Genomic DNA, 16782 nt, shown 5'->3' on the forward strand with positions numbered 1-16782 from the left:
ATCCTATATACAGGAATCATAAAATGCCAGTTGACAAGATCAAGTAAACACAACGCACTTGGAAGTCTGTGCTCAAGGTACAGAATGTAGAGGCTGTAAAGTGACATTGTATGACAGGTGAAGGTTCACACTGGCTACATGGGGGAGTTCTTTATTTGATTGAAGATCCCAAATACACATAAAATGCAAATTGTAGAAATTCAAGTGATGTTTCCTGTGGAAAACATGGGAAAAGCAGAGAAGATAACTGACAAAATGAAGTGAAGTAAAAGGATGACTGGTGTGTAGTTAGCGGCCTTCATTCTACAGTGTCACTGGGGTGTTTCTACAGTGATGTAACAGGAAGGAAAAACAGGGAGGAGCTGCAGTGAGTGAAATGATTCCAAGTCAACAGGAGATAAACCTCCCTAGGATGATGTCTGATTCAATCAAGACAGCTAGAATTAAATCACCAGTCGAGAGCACATCCAGCTGTAAAACATGTCACATGACATTCCTTAAAATGGACAAATGGGTATTGGGTTCTTTAATACTACATGGAATGTTCTAAGTGCCAAAAGATGAATAGACTTTTTTTTCATTCATATGCAAATGACATTTATTAACAGTGTATCAGCATTCATTAAAATTGTTAGATGCTGTAAAGGATTCTAAACCTTTCATTCTCTCTGTGCACAAGATGAACTTTAATTTGTCTATCATTTTATGTATGTTATAGAATAACCTAGTTTAAATGTTTTTTCATCTTTTGCTGAATTTTGACAAATAACATGTATTTCAATGAATTAGACATGATTATATAATATTTATGTTCCACCAAAAAGCACAACAAAACTAAGTTGTGAGTACCTAGTCTTGTCAATCTCAATTGGAATCTGTAGAAAGGTTGTATGTTACTTTTGTTTTTCCCTCAATGTTTAGTCTTAATACTATGAGATCAATGTAATTTTGACCTTATTAGTTACTTTTCCAGTACTATAAAAAATACCATGATCAGGGCAATTTATAAAAAAAGCATTTTATTGGAGGCTTGCTTACAGTTTCAAAGGCTGTGTCCGTGATCACTGTGATGGAGAAGCATAGCAGCAAACAGGCAGGCATGGCGGTGGAGCAGCAGCTGAGAACTTACATATTTTCCACAAGCTGGAAGAAATGGGAGGAGGCAGAGAGAGGGGGAAAGAGGGGGAGCTTTAGAAACTTCAAAGCACACCTCCAATGACACACCTCCTCCAACAGGGCCACACCTCCTAATCTGTCCCAAAATAGTCCCACCAACTGGGGACCAAGTATTCAGATATCTAAGCCCATGGTGTCCATTCTCATCTAAACCACCATAGAGCCTATCCATTTCTCTGAAATATTCTTTATTCTCTTCTCTTCTGGTTTTTGTTAACTAATTGGGGTTGTGAGATAGTCCTTCTATGCACACAACTGAATATGTGTGCATTTATTTGCTAATATTTTTTCTGAAGTAACTATAATGTTATTAGTATCATGAACAACACCAACAAGAAAAATCTATTTCGTCAGTCCTGACAACTCACTCTTGTGTCAGCAAGTCTCCTAACATATATCATGACACACTGCATTTGGATGTTTGCTCCAAGATAAGGAATAAACTTTCACATTTGGGCCTATGGAACACAGAGTCTCAAAACCAAGACTCTGAATCTTCTCCTAAAAGATGCTATCTGTGAAAGGGAGTCCTACACACAATAAGAAAGATGTTTGTGACTTTTCCCATTTCAATGGCTAGAGGTCAAGTAGATTACGTCAACCCAACTCTGTACACTAGTCTGCTAATTTTTTTTTTCCTGGTATAATATGGTTTCTCTAATATTTATGTGACAGGACTAGAAAGAACAAAAATCTGTTTTCAAAATCAGAGATGATTAACTCAGACCTTCAGATCACCAATCAGTATGTCCCCTTAGCAATTTTGAGTTTATTCTGCCATGCTGGTGAAAACAAAGGCACAGTTAAGAAGACTTGAGATGACTGTCAGTGACCCTTACCATCTTCACGTGGGTGGGTGGGAACTGCTGTGGCCATCAAGTTTCAGCTGGTTCCATGTGCAGCTTGAGTTTTCACCACACCCATTTCTTGTCTTCTCAAGCCTTTGCATCACATTGGGCAAACAATCCTGTCCCTCCCACACATTTATTTTAATTGTCTTCATCCCCAGGGAGGTTTGTCCTTCAATTCTTAATAGAGCTTGCTGCAGTTGTGATAATTCAGTAGCATTTTATAAATCTAAATGGTGCATAGTTGTAATTACATTGATATTAAAATTTTGATATTAAACTAACTATGTGATTTTTTTTTATTCATTAGCAATCCAAAAGAAAATGAGAGTGGACTGATATTAGGTTTTAATTTTGTTGTTGTTTTTGTTTTGTTTTTAAAATAACAATACTCAAGCAACAAAAGACAAATTTTAGGCACAACTATGAATTTTAAAAGTGACAATAAAAGCCTAACTTAAAACAAATAGTGAAATAAATTACGAAGAATTAGAAAACACTGAATTCTCTTTCAATTTAAGAGTAACTGAATGCAAAATTTGAGCAATAAAGGACATGTCACCAAATATTGCTTAAGACTTTTGATATTTATATGAATCTTAATGTTGAAAGTCACTAGAAATTTGTAGGTAGGAGGTGTGTGTGTGTGTGTGTGTGTGTGTGTGTGTGTGCTTGTATTGAAGAAAAAAACAAAGTAATGAGTTTTAAACTATAATTAGTAGTGAATCAATATCTGTTAAAAAGGACAAAACCAGAGTCTTAACTATATAAAAATGCTAATGTTGTATTATAATATAATCATGTATTCTGAGATGTATGTTGAATGTTTTTTTATGCTAGCATAAATTTCTATTTTCCCACTTCAATTCTTAATGTACCAAAATCTGTCATCGACTTTGTTGAAGTAGTCGCAGGAAAGGATATTAGACAAGTGTCTGTGGCTGAATGATAAACAATGTATATTATAAAACAATATATAAACCTTATATATTGAAGCATTGCTCAGTATGAAGTTAAGAATTTGGAAGATGGACCACTCGGTAAAGTGCTAACCTCACAAGCATGTGGACCTGAGTTGGGATCCTAAGTTACATGTAAAGACCTCATGTGGCATGTGCTTTTTATCCTAGGGCTGGGGAGGCATATACATATATACACAAATGAATGAAATTCTGTTGTATGCTACAGCATGATTAGACACTAAGAACTAAGAAGCCAGATTCCAAATGACAAGTATTACATGGTTCCTCTCATTTTTGGTCTTTACAATGACAGTCACCTACACAAAACATGGAAAAAGAATAGTTGTTACCTGTAACCCCGAGGGAATGGAGGTTTTGTAATGTATAGAGTTTTACTCTGGGTTGTGGGTATGAATGACAGGGCCATCTATGATATCAATGCTCTTTTCTCCTGTTTTTGGAAACAGGGGTTCTCTGTGTACTCACTCTGTAGACCAGGCTGGCCTTGGACACAGAGATCCCCCATGCCTCTGCCTACTGAGTGCTAGGATCAAAGGCATGCACCACTACCACCCAACTGAAATCATTGTTCTTATGGTCACTACACAGCATTCCTAAAATGGTTAGGTTGGTAAATTTTATGACCACAAAGAAGCAAGAAGGAGGTAGAGAACCTCAACACTGTTGTCCATTTTGGATCTGTAGTAGTTTGGTTATAAAATGCCCCTCAACAGCTCATATGGTGAGCCTTTACAGTTAGCGATGGTATTTTTGGAGGCATGAGAGACTTTAAGATAGAGGCTACTTGGAGGAAGTTGGACCATGAGACACCGTTTTAGTTCATTCTCTTATTCCTGTTGCTGTGAGAAAAGTTACTTTACGCTAGCCATATCTGGTATAATATCATTCTGCCTTCCCATGACTGATAAATACCAGGCCAAGTTGAACACAGATAATTAACAAAGGATCTCGGGGACACTCAGCAATGCTGTGAAATTAAACTAAAAAGGATTATGAAGAACCACAGAAGAACAAGCTAAGGTTAAAATGAAGTCAGCATTATCATATCTTTTATCTAATATTAATGAATCATTTTTGTGAATGTATGTGAATGCATGTGTAAAAGCTCTTTAAGGCGTTTATTTATTTATTTGAAATGTTCAGAATGACCAGATATGCCCTCTATTTACTTACTGAAAAATGCTAATCCATAACATTTTGATGTTTTACAAAGATACTTTCTTCAAAAGTCAAGTTATAACATAAAGTTATTAAATTTAAGTTAACTTATTGCTAAGATATCTAAGAACCTAAAATTCAACATCTATTACGTAGCTTATTTTTATTTAAAATATTAAAAAGTAGCAAGTACCTACTTAAAATAATGCAGAGGGGGCTGAGTAGCAGGTGGCGGTCTGATAGTTGTATGAGAGCAGGGTATACATGAGATTAATCAGATCAAAAATGGTATACGTTTTGCTGTCATATATATTAAAAATATAAACCAAACTACACAAGAGCTAGAAGAGAGCCAGCATTTCTTTTTAAATCACAACACATTTCCTTAAATGCAAATATTATACCCACATAACAGAATTTTCTTCTCCCATATTCCAAAACAAGATATTTAGATATTCACAATATATATATTTTACCTTATGAAGAAAATTCTTTGAGATTTATTTATAAATTCCAAATGTGTTTCATGATGATAAACAAGGTGCAAGGATGATGTCACCAAAACTGAAGGAATAAGAACATCTAAAACTTATCTCTTGTAAAAATATCCAGCAAAACTTATCACATTCATATTTTGCAGAATTTTGTAGATCAGTCAAAGGCTTACGGAAAATGAAGAAAGGCTCTTCCAGACAGAGGAAAAAAATAGTCAAATCTCAATAAATAGGCAAAATGAAGAGTTTTGCTGCTTTGTCTGCTCGTCCTATTCTGTCTCTCGGTAGCCTTAAAGAATAACAATGAAGCCCTGGTACAGGTTGACAGACACGGGAGATAGCAGAGGAATCTAGAATTCTCTCAAAGATTTCTTCCCAGTATCTTGTCCTCGTCTGACCTGTTGGCTTGCACTATGACTTTATTGCTGCTTGCATTATAGCTGCCAGAACTGGAAGCATGATTCCTTTAGTAGCATGTGAGGGAGGTGTTTGTAGTGGTCTTTGTTAGAAATAATTAGTTAAGTATTTAACCTTGTGACTGCCTAGGGAAATTGTAGACCACTAAGCTTCGAAATACCCATGCTAAAAAGCCCAGAACCAGTCTAGCACTGTGCTCATCCAGTAAAGGTATTTCCAGCCTTCCCTGGAAACTAAATTTTGTCCCAGAACCCATGTAAAGGAAGAGGGAGACAATTGACTCACACAGCTGTCCTCTGTCTTTTATGTGCATATGGTGGCATGGACGACCCTCCAACTAAAAAACTTGGGTTTTTTATTGATTTTTATTGAGCAATACATTTTTCTTTTCTCCCCCCCCCCGCCTCTCCCCTCCCCTTCAACCCTCCCCGAAGGTCCCCATGCTCCCAATTGACTCAGGAGATCTTCTCTTTTTCTACTTCCCATGTAGATTAGATCCATGTAGGGTTCTCATTGTTGTCTAGGTTCTCTGGGATTGTGATTTGTAGGCTGGTTTTATTTGCTTTATGTTTAAAAACCACCTATGAGTGAGTACATGTGATAATTGTTTTTCTGGGTCTGTGTTACCTCACTCAAAATAATGTTTTCTACCTCCATCCATTTTTCCTGCAAAATTCAAGATATCGTTATTTTTTTCTCCTGTGTAGTATTCCATTGTGTAAATGTACCACATTTTCCTTGTACATTTTTTGGTCGAGGGACATATAGGTTGTTTCCAGGTTCTAGCTATGACAAACAATGCTGCTATACACATAGTTGAGCACATTTCCTTGTGGCACAATTGAGCATCCTTTGGCTATATACCCAAAAGTGGTATTACTGGGTCTTGAGGAAGGTTGTTTCCTAATTTTCTGAGAAATCACCACACTGATATCCAAAGGGGCTGTACCAGCTTGCATTCCGATCAGAAATGTAGATGTGTTCTTCTTTTCCCCATTACCTCTCCAACGTAAGTTGTCATCAATGTTTTTGATCTTGGCCATTCTTACAGGCGTAAAGATGAAATCTCAGAATTGTTTTAATTTGCATTTCTCTGATGACTAGGGATGTTGAACATTTCCTTAAGTGTCTTTCAGCCATTTTAGATTCCTCTGTTGAGAGTTCTCTGTTTAGAAAGTACTCCATTTTTTTAATTGGATTATGTGTTCTTTTGATGACTAATTTTTTGAGTTCTTTGTATATTTTGGAGATTAGCCCTCTGTCTGATGTGGGGTTAGTTAAGATCTTTTCCCACTCTATAGGCTGCTGTTTTGTCTTGTTGACTGTGTCCTTTGCCTTACAGAAGCTTTTCAGGTTCAGGAGGAGAGAGCAGGGATACAGGAATATAACTAAACATAATAAACACAATATACAGCAAACCAACAGCCAACATCAAACTAAACGGAGAGAAACTCCCAATGATTCCACTGAAATCAGGAACAAGACAAGGTTGTCTACTCTCTCCATATCAATTCAATATAGTTCTTGAGGTCCTAGCTAGAGCAATAACACACCAAAAGTATATCAAGGGGATACAAATAGGAAAAGAAGTCAAAAACTCACTGTTTGCTGATGATATGATAGTTTACATAAGTAATCCCAAAAATTCTACCAAGGAACTCCTACAACTCATAAACACGTTCAGTAATGTAGCAAAATACAATATTAATTGATAAAAATCAGTAACCCTCCTGTACACAGATGATAAAAGGGCTGGGAAAGAAATCAAAGAAACGTTACCTGTCACAATAGCCATAAATAGCATAAAGTATCTCGGAGTAACTCTAACCAAATAAGTGAAAGAGTTGTATGACAAAAACTTTAAATCTTTAAAGAAAGAAATTGAAGAAGACACAAGAAAATGGAAAGATCTCTCATGTTCTTGAGTAGGCAGATTTAACATAATAAAAATAGCAATCTTACCAAAAGCAATCTATAGATTCAATGCAATGCCCATCAAAATCCAGCAAAATTCTTCACAGACCTAGAAAGAACAGTGCTCAACTTTATATGGAAAAGCAAAAATCTCAGCATAGCCAAAACAATCCTGTACAATAAAAGAACTTCTGGAGGCATCAGAATCCCTGACTTCAAACTCTACTACAGAACTACAGTACTGAAAACAGCCTTGTATTGGCATAAGAAGAGCTAGGAGAACCAATGGAACCGAATTGAAGACTCGGATATTAATCCACACACCTTTTAACACCTGATTTTTGACAAAGAAGTAAAAAGTATCAAATGGAAAAAAGAAAGCATATTTAACAAATGGTGCTGACATAACTGGATATTAACATGTCGAAGAATGAAAAAAGACCTATATCTATTACCATGCCCAAAACGCAAGTCCAAATGGATCAAAGACCTCAACATAAAGCCATCCACACTGAACCTTATAGAAAAGAAAGTGGGAAGTACACTTGAATGCATTGGCACAGGAAACAACTTCCTAAATATAACCCCAGTAGCGTAGACACTGAGAGAAACAATTAATAAATGGGACCTCCTGAAACTGAAGAAATAAAAAATAAGAGGCATAATATAAATATGACATTTATATAAAATAACATATAATGTGTGTAATATACTTAAATATAATTGTATAAATTAGTTATAAGATGATAGAGAAACTCAGGCATTTCCATATTTACAATAAACAATGCTGCTCAAATTTCTGTTTAGCAAGATAAATGAAAAGGGTCTCTTCAGACTGAAGTGAAGGAAGAGAAGATATTAACACTAACCCACATGAATAAAAAAGAGCATGAATTAAGATGCTTGCATAAAGAAACATCAATTTAGCAGAAGCGTGTTCTGTTTTTCTTCTATGATATTTAAAAGACAGCTATGTATAGCAAAACCTATAAAAATTGTTGATGGCTATACAATGTGCAAATATATGATTCCTGTTAAAAGGAGTACTATGTGATTATACAGGAGAATAATTTTTTTACAACACTAGATTTAATTTGGTTTAGTTCAAATTGCATCATTATAAATTAAAATTATTTATAAAGTGACTAGAATAACCACAAGGAAAGCAACTTTGCTTGTAAAATTAAAGTACCAATGAAGACTAAATTGACACTTTGGAAAATTATTCATTAAAGCAAAATAAAACTGATATAGGAACAAGAAGACATAATGAATACAATTTCAAAGCTATGACTAGTCCTCCCTTATAAATAATTACATACCAACCTTTTATAAAGAAGAAGAGACAAAAGTCAGATTCAAGATATACACAGTGAAGGTTAAGGGGAAGATGAGCCTTGTAAAGGAAAGCATGGGCGACCTGGAGAGCCATTGTTTACAAAATAGATGAGCCCAAACCCGATAGCTCTAAAGAGACAAACATGCAATTGAAAACAAGACTTGGAGACTTTAATATCTTACATTCAGGAGTAGATAGAGGAAGTAGATAGAAGATAAAATACAGAAATGTAGCAAAAAAAGAGGAATGGGAATATATCTCAGTGGTAGATCACTTGCCTCACATGCTCAAGTTCCTAGTTTCAACACCACGAAAAACAACAAAAACACGGGCCAATCATGCTCAGAGGCATAAGCCAGTGAAATAACCAGCCACAGAAAGTTCTGTGCATCAGTTAAATGACAGTGGAGAAGGCTTATCTGGAGCGCACACTGAGCTGTCTTCAGGATAGACATACAGTAGGCAATGAAGCAGGTCTGCATACAGCATAAAAGGCAACCCACAGAGTTTCTTCTCTGGTCACAGTGCAGGGAAAATAAAAGTCAATAGCAGAAAAAAAAATACAGGAAATTTACTAAAATGTGGACCGAAAAGAAACTCACGAGAGAAAATAGAAAGATTTTTGCATATTTTGGAGATTAAGAAAAATGAAAGCTCAAGATATCAAAACTTATGAGGCTCAAAGTAAACAGTACTAAAGGTAAATTATCCCAATACGAATACTAATAACAAAAAAAGTTATAAAGCCGTGCACTAGCTTTTCACAGTTTAAAAAAAGCAACTAGGAATAAACATGAATATAATCAAAAGAAGCGAACAGTCAGTGTAGGAAAGAAAATTTAGACAAATTGAGAGTCCTCCGCACATCCGTGCACAAAGGAAAGGCCATGTGAGGTTACAGTGGGGGGATAAACCCCACAGGCCAAGTCTAAAGGCCGCACCCCGTGTTTTAGTCACCCCAGTCTGTGGTGTTTCATTCGGGTGGACTCAGCGAACTCACCCACTAATCATTAGACTTCCAGAGAGGAAATTAAGAAAACTTAATTTTTAACAGCATCAAAACCAATAAAATACTCCAGAACAAATAGAAACAGCTAAGTATGTTTCTTACATCTATAACAAAAAATAAAATAACCTGAAATAAAACCTTGAAAGAACTGAAGGAGGTCCTGAAGGAAGAGAGAAAAACCTTGTATTCATGTCCTGGGAGAACCAATATTGTCAGGATGGCAGTCAGCTTCAAACTGCCTACAGATGCAGAGCTGTCCCCGTGAAGATGCTCATTGCCTTTACTGTAGGCACAAACAAGGTTCATGTGAAAGTGGACAGGAGTGAGAAAGAAAAAGTAATTGCTTAAGACTGTCCCAAGTCGGACTACACACACTTCCTTCAGCACTTATTAACATGCTGCAGTAATCGAAATAGTGTGGCCCTGGATACGAAGGGGCTAGAACTGAGAGGCCGGCAGTAAGTCTGTCTCATGTCAGTTCATGTCAGTTCATTGCCGTTCATGCCCAGATCATGCGGTGGGGAAATCTGTTTTCTCTAACACGGATAAAACTTCTCATGATCCTATGCAAAAAGGAATTTTGACCTCTTCCTTTAAAACTCATTGAAAACTACACACTTCTATAAATGTAAAAGATAAATTTAGGAAATAGCAAATCATGGATGTAAATCTGAATGAGCATAAATTTCTTTGTGTGTGTGTGTTCTATCCTTCATGATTATGTGTGTGTGGTGTGTGTATATGACATGTGTTGGTGCATGCACACATGTGCATGTAAATCATATAAATGAAAAAGGCCTATCTTCTAGAACACATACTAAATTCGTAACAACAAGGCAAAGATAGTCCAATTTAAAAGGGAAAGACAGACATGGACTGCTCTCCACAAAGAATAAACCCATGACTAGGATGTGAAGGAAAATATGCTCGGCATCATTAGTCATAAGAGAGATGCCAACCAAAACAACAGTAAATTCCACTTCACACCATCTGAGATGCCATCAGTTTAAAAGGGGGATTGAAGAATGGCAACATGGCTCAGAAACTAAAGTTGTCCTCTACCATGCAAGCCTGGCAACTTGAGGTCAGTCCCTGTAACTCAAGCAAAGCAAAAAACAGAATCCATTAAGTCTTCCTCTGAGCCGCACACATTCACACCTCCTCACAATCTTCCTACACAATGCACAAAAATAAATAAATAAATAAATAAATAGGGATACAACATGGAGAAATTAAAGCTTTCCCGTGCTAATTAGAATGTGAAAAGTTGTCACTACTTGGAAAACAGTTTGTCATTCACTCACAAAGTTAGATAGGAAACAGCCATAGTGCCCCTAGACCCATACAAATTGTGTAATTCTGAGAACTGTGATCCAAATAATGGATCTATGTAAATGTTATCCAGTCTCCATTCCATGGAATACTATTTTGAAAACAAAAACAAAAATTGGATACATGCATGCTCCATGTAGCTAGACCATAAAAACATTATGCTAAGTGGAAGAATTCACACACAAGTTTATGGATGGTTTTGCTCACAGAATTGGCCAAGACATCTTTCCACAATGCCACAGAGACAGTAGATCAGTGTTCTCTAGGACTGAGGTTGGGCAGAGAATGCGATTGCCTATTAATGGGCACTGGGTGATGAAAACCATCTGGAATTCAATTATGGTTTTGGTTCTACCATCTTGGAGTAAATTAAAACCCACTGATTTGTGCATTTTAAGAGGATAACTCTTAAGCTGTGTGAATTAGGCCTCAAAACTTCATAGATATGAAAGTAAAAAGAAAACTTGGAGCAAAGGAAATAAAGATGAAACAAGGAAATCTAGGGTAAGCCTCAGAGCTGGGTTCTGGTAGGGTCTGTACTTGTGTGGCTCAGGGCACACTAGCAGCAAGTGTGCAAAGCTCTGTGACATGGCCTGGCAGTTGAAACTTCCATTAGGGATTCTGTAGGAGTGCAGCTTCCCCTGAGGTGAATGCTCAAGAAACAGGTTTCCTCTACTGCAGATATTTTCCATTAGTTCAGAAGAATTCAGATAACTGAATCAACAGTGATCTCGCTGGCCCCTTTCACCTTGTTGTTATTTATGCACTATAAATAAATATTCAGCATGGCTATTTCATTTTATTTTTTACTTTTTATTGTTTTTATTGAGCTATACAATCTTGTCCACTCCCTTGTTTTTTTCCCCTCTCCCTTTCTACCCTCTTCTGTGATCCCCACACTTCCAATTTACTCAGGAGACCTTGTCTTTTTCTCCTTTCTATGTAGTTCCATGTATGTCTCTCTTAATGTCTTTTTGGTTGCCTAGGTTCTCCGGGGCTTATTTCATTTTATAACTCACTAAAGTATTTGCCAGGCATTTTCCCCAAAATGTAACGACTAGTTCATTTTTGATTCTAATAATTTTAAATAAGATGCATCTTTCTATTTTGCACTGTTTCTTACTCTATGCTTTAAATAGTGTGGACTAATCCATTTCAATCATTTCCTTATTAATTGCTCATTTTGTACTAATATTTATTGGCCAAACTCTCTTTAAATTGTTAAGATTAAAAAAGCTATAAATGTATGTTATGTTAATATATTATTTCACAAAAATTGTGCCAAACATAATCATGTTAATTTCATCTAAATAGTAAAGATAATGTGTATATAAGCCTTAGCAGGCAGTGAGTAATTTTCAGCTTCTGGGTTAATTTTTTAGATGCTTGTTGAATTTAAAATGCTCCATTCATAAAATTTACAGCTTAAAACTATAAAAAACAGAAAGCTGAAATACCACCAACTGCACAATAAGTCACGTTGACTTTGAGAGCAGGTCAGCCACGATGAACAAATGAGTCTTGTAATTGCAGAGCAGAGGTCAAAAAATTGGCCCTATCAAATGAGGAGGAAGAGGAAATGCCGCCGACCTAAGGAGAGGTCGTAGCATAAGACTGCATAAATGCCCACTAGCTGTGTCGTTTCATCAGATAGCAGCTGTAGAACGTTTCAAGAAATGATGTTAAGTGGACACTAATTATTTCCTGAGAATGATTTTAAAGAGCATAATAAATGCAGATAATCCTTAGCCTACAAGGCATCTCAAGTTTTGTTTTGTTTTTAATCCATATGTGTCTGATGTTTTCTTAGGAATTCATTCAGTCAAGTTTCAACATAGAACAGCACTTAGGAAAATGCTAGAATTGGGGGAAGGATGAGAGGCCTTATTTAGATATACTCTGAAATATACACATATATTTTTATTGCAGGCAGGGCTAGGGATATAGCCCAGTTGATGGGATGCCTTGTACTGTGTGCATAAAGCCTCGGACCTGATCTATGCAATCGCATAAGCCTGCAGTACCAGGACTATGCATGCTAGATAGAAGCAGCTGGATCAGAAATTCAAGGCCATGCTCAGCTACGGGGGGAGCTCATGGCCAGCCACAAGAAAACCTTTTTAAAAACAGAAACAAAATGGAACAATCCTTGTAGGTTAATGGAGATAAGGTGTTTTCAAAGGTTTGAAATCTGGAGACATAATACCTCAGGTCTATCTAGTGACTCCTCAAAGGTGTATGTGGTCAATGATTCTCATGTGGCATCTTCCAGGAGCAAGTGACCTGAGGATTCTAAGTCTTAGCCCTGAACAAAAACATTTGCACTTTCTAACTCATTTGTACCTTAGTAAACCAGCTGAAAGTTAGCCAGTGGGGAAGAGAGATGGCTGTGTCTTCTCTGTGCTTTTGACAGTTAGCAAAAGACTCCAGGATTACAACACCTCTCTCTTGTCTGTTGAAGATGATGAAACTTTTCCGACAGAGGAAAAGTTTGTTTCTGAGTTTGTCACCACAAAAGTGAAACTCACACTTGTACTGTGGTGAAATATTTAGGACAGGCCCAACAAATGAGGACAAGCAGTTTAGCTCTTTTAATTAGCCAGAGTTATATGTGTAGTCAACTCTTGTCATTCCACTCCAAAAATATTGTGTGCCAAATATTTTTTTTTATTTGATATTGCTACGATGTAAAGGCAGAATACATTTTGACAAATATGTTTTGATGGAAATTTAAAGTACCACAGCCTAGATATATTACAATGATCTCCCTTTTGATTTAGTTCTGGGCAGTATGTCATCAAAGATTCTACTCTCTTAACTCATTTTGAGATTCTTCTATAGCTGTTGGTTAAGGGACAGCAAAACTGAATAACGTTTTTTATTGCATTCTAGGTCCACCAGCTGGTTCTTGCTCAAGTCATTCCCTGCCCTAAAGAGTTCATGGATGCTATTTTAATAGATTTAATTTGTCACAACCTAGGGAAAGTGAACATAGACATGTGCAATTTTGCAAAATAAGATTCATACAGGAATAAGGCATTGTAAGTAAACAGCACCCCTGATAGAGACCAACAGATGCAAACTGATCAAATTACCTTTAAATTGACATTTGTTTCCTTCAGTTTGTAGCAAACAATTCTAACTGGTAAATGTATATTTGAAGCTGCTATCAAGAGGGCAAAGTACGGCCAAGGACAACAAACAATAAAAATAAATACTACCAATCTTCAGAAACAATAAGAGAAAAAATGAAAATGATAGAGGTGGAAGCTTGGTTCTTTTCAGAGAAGTAAAAAACTATTTTTGTTTGGTTTTGTTTTTCATACCGTGAAAGCAGAAGACACAAGACCTGACACTCTTTCCGGTCTGGTTGGGTTCCCGACAGCCATGGACATTATGAGAACCAGAGTCGAGGAGGATTTCTGCCTGGGTTTCCAGCCTAGCCTTATACCTGTTGTTGTTGTTGTGTTTTGTTTGTTTCTCTAGTGGTGGTGGTAAAGGTGGAAAATGTCAGCTGTTCAAAGTGCAGGAAGCAAAATAACATCAATTAATGTCCAATGAAGTTTCCATTAGATTACACTTTAAAAATTCATGTAAATATTCTCGGTTCTCGAATTGAGACGTAATCCAGAACTCAAACACTCTTGCTAGAGCAGAAATAAGAGAATTATAGTTCTGCTTTAAGTGTGGTTGACAGGGGCGACATCAACCTGAGAAGAGAGCTCAGGGTTTGTTAAGCATCTTGGGATAACAAAAGGTGCAGGCGTACTTAAAGGTTCACGAGCATGCTTTATTCTGTAATAGACAAATTATTCTTATTTTAGGAAAAAAGCATATTGTTTTTAAATGTTTCTCAGGGGAAAGGCAAACTTTCTGTACCAAAATTTACAATTATCTCGGCCCACTCCCAGGAGGTTTTGTGACATCCGTGAAGTCTTCAGAGCCTGAAAAAGCAGAGACAAGAACATGCTACAGGGCTCATTTGAACCAAGAACACTTTTAAGTGTGTTAATTTAGTTCTCCTTTTGTGTTCAGAAAACACCTCTGTTCTTCAAGCTAGGAGATGATTAAACAAAAATTACTTCCCTTGGCTAATTCTGACCTTCTATGAGCTTCAGTATGAAATCCTCCTGATTCGGTGCCTGGAGACCAGAGGCTTAAAGCTTAAGCAAATTGCTCCTTGTGGGATGATAGAAGTCCTAGCCCAGGGAGTGCTCTACAGCATGTACTTTTCATCAAAGACGCGCCTTGTCTCTTTATTTTCTATTTATCCCCCATTAAAAGATGGTTAGCTGTATGCAAAACAAAACAAAAAAAAATTTAAACTGATGAGAGGGCCGGAAGGGTTTAATACTGAAGCAGATCAGCAAGCTGAAAAAACAAAAACAAAGTAGCGAGTGAAAGCCCTTTAAAGCCCCCGAAGGAAATTCAATGGGCCTCCTGTTCCTTTAAACTCTCGCTTTTGCTCCTGCTGACACTTTTACCAAACTGCAGTGGCGGCCGCCGGACCCCGCAGTCCAGAGCCACCTTCCACCACCCTCTGCGCTGGTCTCGCTTAGGAGTGATTTTTGCTGGGATGGGGGTGGATGGGGATGAATGTTAGTAACCAAAGCGACGCAGGTTTGATTTTTTTCACACCCTAACGGTTGCCAGACCAGCCCTCTGTTAGGGATGAAATGCTATTAACCCTTTAGCGCCCAGGTCGAACCCAGGAGATTGTGGGCACCCGTTGGGTTCTCATCTCCCAATTGAAGGTTGGCACCCAAAAGCCCAAGGAGCCTGGTGGGTGCAGGCGGCTTTTACTCCGCTACGGACGGAGAGAGTAAGGCGGGTCGATGGTGTCCAGGCGATCAGGATCTGCCACAGCCCAGCATACCCGTCTTCGGGATCCGGGAGGCTCGTGGGGCCGCAGTGGCCCTCGGACTCCCCCCAGCCAGTCTTACTGGGCTTCATTTGTGGGAGACTTTTCTGGCGCCCCCGAGAAAAGCTCAGCCATTGGACAGGTCGGTGCGGGCTGCTGGTTTCGGGAGGAGGAAGGTGGGAGAAGCCTGGAGGAGCCAGGGGGGAGGGAGGAGGGCGGAGGGAGGAGGGTTCCGCGGCGGATCTGGCAAATGGCAAGCCTCCTACCCTCCCCAAAGTGTAGAGCTGGAGCGGAGCGCGCGGGGGAGCGCGGCGGCGCCTCTGCCACCAAACTCCTGGGGCTCCGCGGTGTTCGGATCCATCTCTTCCCTAGCCCGCGGAAGCCTCACCAGGCTGCAGCTTCACTTTTTTCTCGTTTTTCTTTTTCTTTAAAAAGCACACCCCTCTCCACCCCCGCCTTCTGATCACCGTAGCCCAGACATCCCCGGGCTCATCTCTCTGGGGCTGCCCATCTCTCTGGCTGCCCGTGACGACGCGCGCCCAACGTTGGGCGAAGCAAAGAAGAAAAACTTGTCGGAGGGGTTTCTCCAGCCTCCACTAACCCGCCCTCTCCCGCGAACCCCAAGCATCCGCCGGAGCCAGTTCCTAAGTCTGGGAAAGTTCCTCCGGTGCTCGGCGCCCTCTTGGATCTGCAGGGCACGGGTGCTGGCTGTGGAATTAGATATGTTTTGAACCCAGTGGAGCGCGTCGTGAGCGCTCGGAAGTCACCGTCCTCTGGAGCCCGGGTGGCGCTGCTCGTGAGGATCCGGGAGTTTGCCGGCCAGGCTGCAAGTGACCTTTCCTCCCCGAACTTGGTGGTCCTGTGTCGCCTGAGGGCTGCGAGGGTGGCAAGTTGAGGAGAGAGCCCCCGAAGTCCGGAGAGGATTAGGCTGCCCCTCCTTCTCTCGTCGCTGTTCTCTGCTACTGTGAGAGAAAGCCTATCGAAACTGACCAGGACCTCCGGATCCCATCCGAGACCCACCGCAGAGCTCGACCACATTCACAGGGAGAGCCCGGAGCCCAGGGCGTCAAGGGAAGACTCGCGGGGCAGGGAAGGGAGATCGAAGCAGCAGCATGGCGAGGTTCCTGAGGGCCGACCTGGCGGCAGCAGGAGTTATGCTACTTTGTCACTTTTTAATCGACCAATTCCAGTTCGCCCACGGGGAGCCTGGAAATCAAATCACGGGTAAGAAGCGCTTTGCTCGATTCTTTT

At 39.0% G+C, this 16782-nt stretch overlaps 1 protein-coding gene across 1 annotated transcript in view; it reads left to right on the plus strand.

Annotated features, from left to right (window-relative positions):
• Nucleotides 1-16625: 16625 nt before the first annotated feature.
• Nucleotides 16626-16782, plus strand: part of Plxdc2 (plexin domain containing 2) — a 384159-nt gene continuing 384002 nt past the window's right edge. Inside the window, exon 1 of the mRNA XM_026783054.1 lies at nucleotides 16626-16755. Coding sequence (XP_026638855.1) covers nucleotides 16644-16755 — 112 coding nt within the window. The 5' untranslated portion in view covers nucleotides 16626-16643. The remainder of the gene's footprint in view (nucleotides 16756-16782) is intronic.

This window comes from Microtus ochrogaster, chromosome 16 (genome assembly GCF_000317375.1).
Source record: "Microtus ochrogaster isolate Prairie Vole_2 chromosome 16, MicOch1.0, whole genome shotgun sequence".
NCBI classification, from domain to species: Eukaryota; Metazoa; Chordata; class Mammalia; order Rodentia; family Cricetidae; genus Microtus; species Microtus ochrogaster.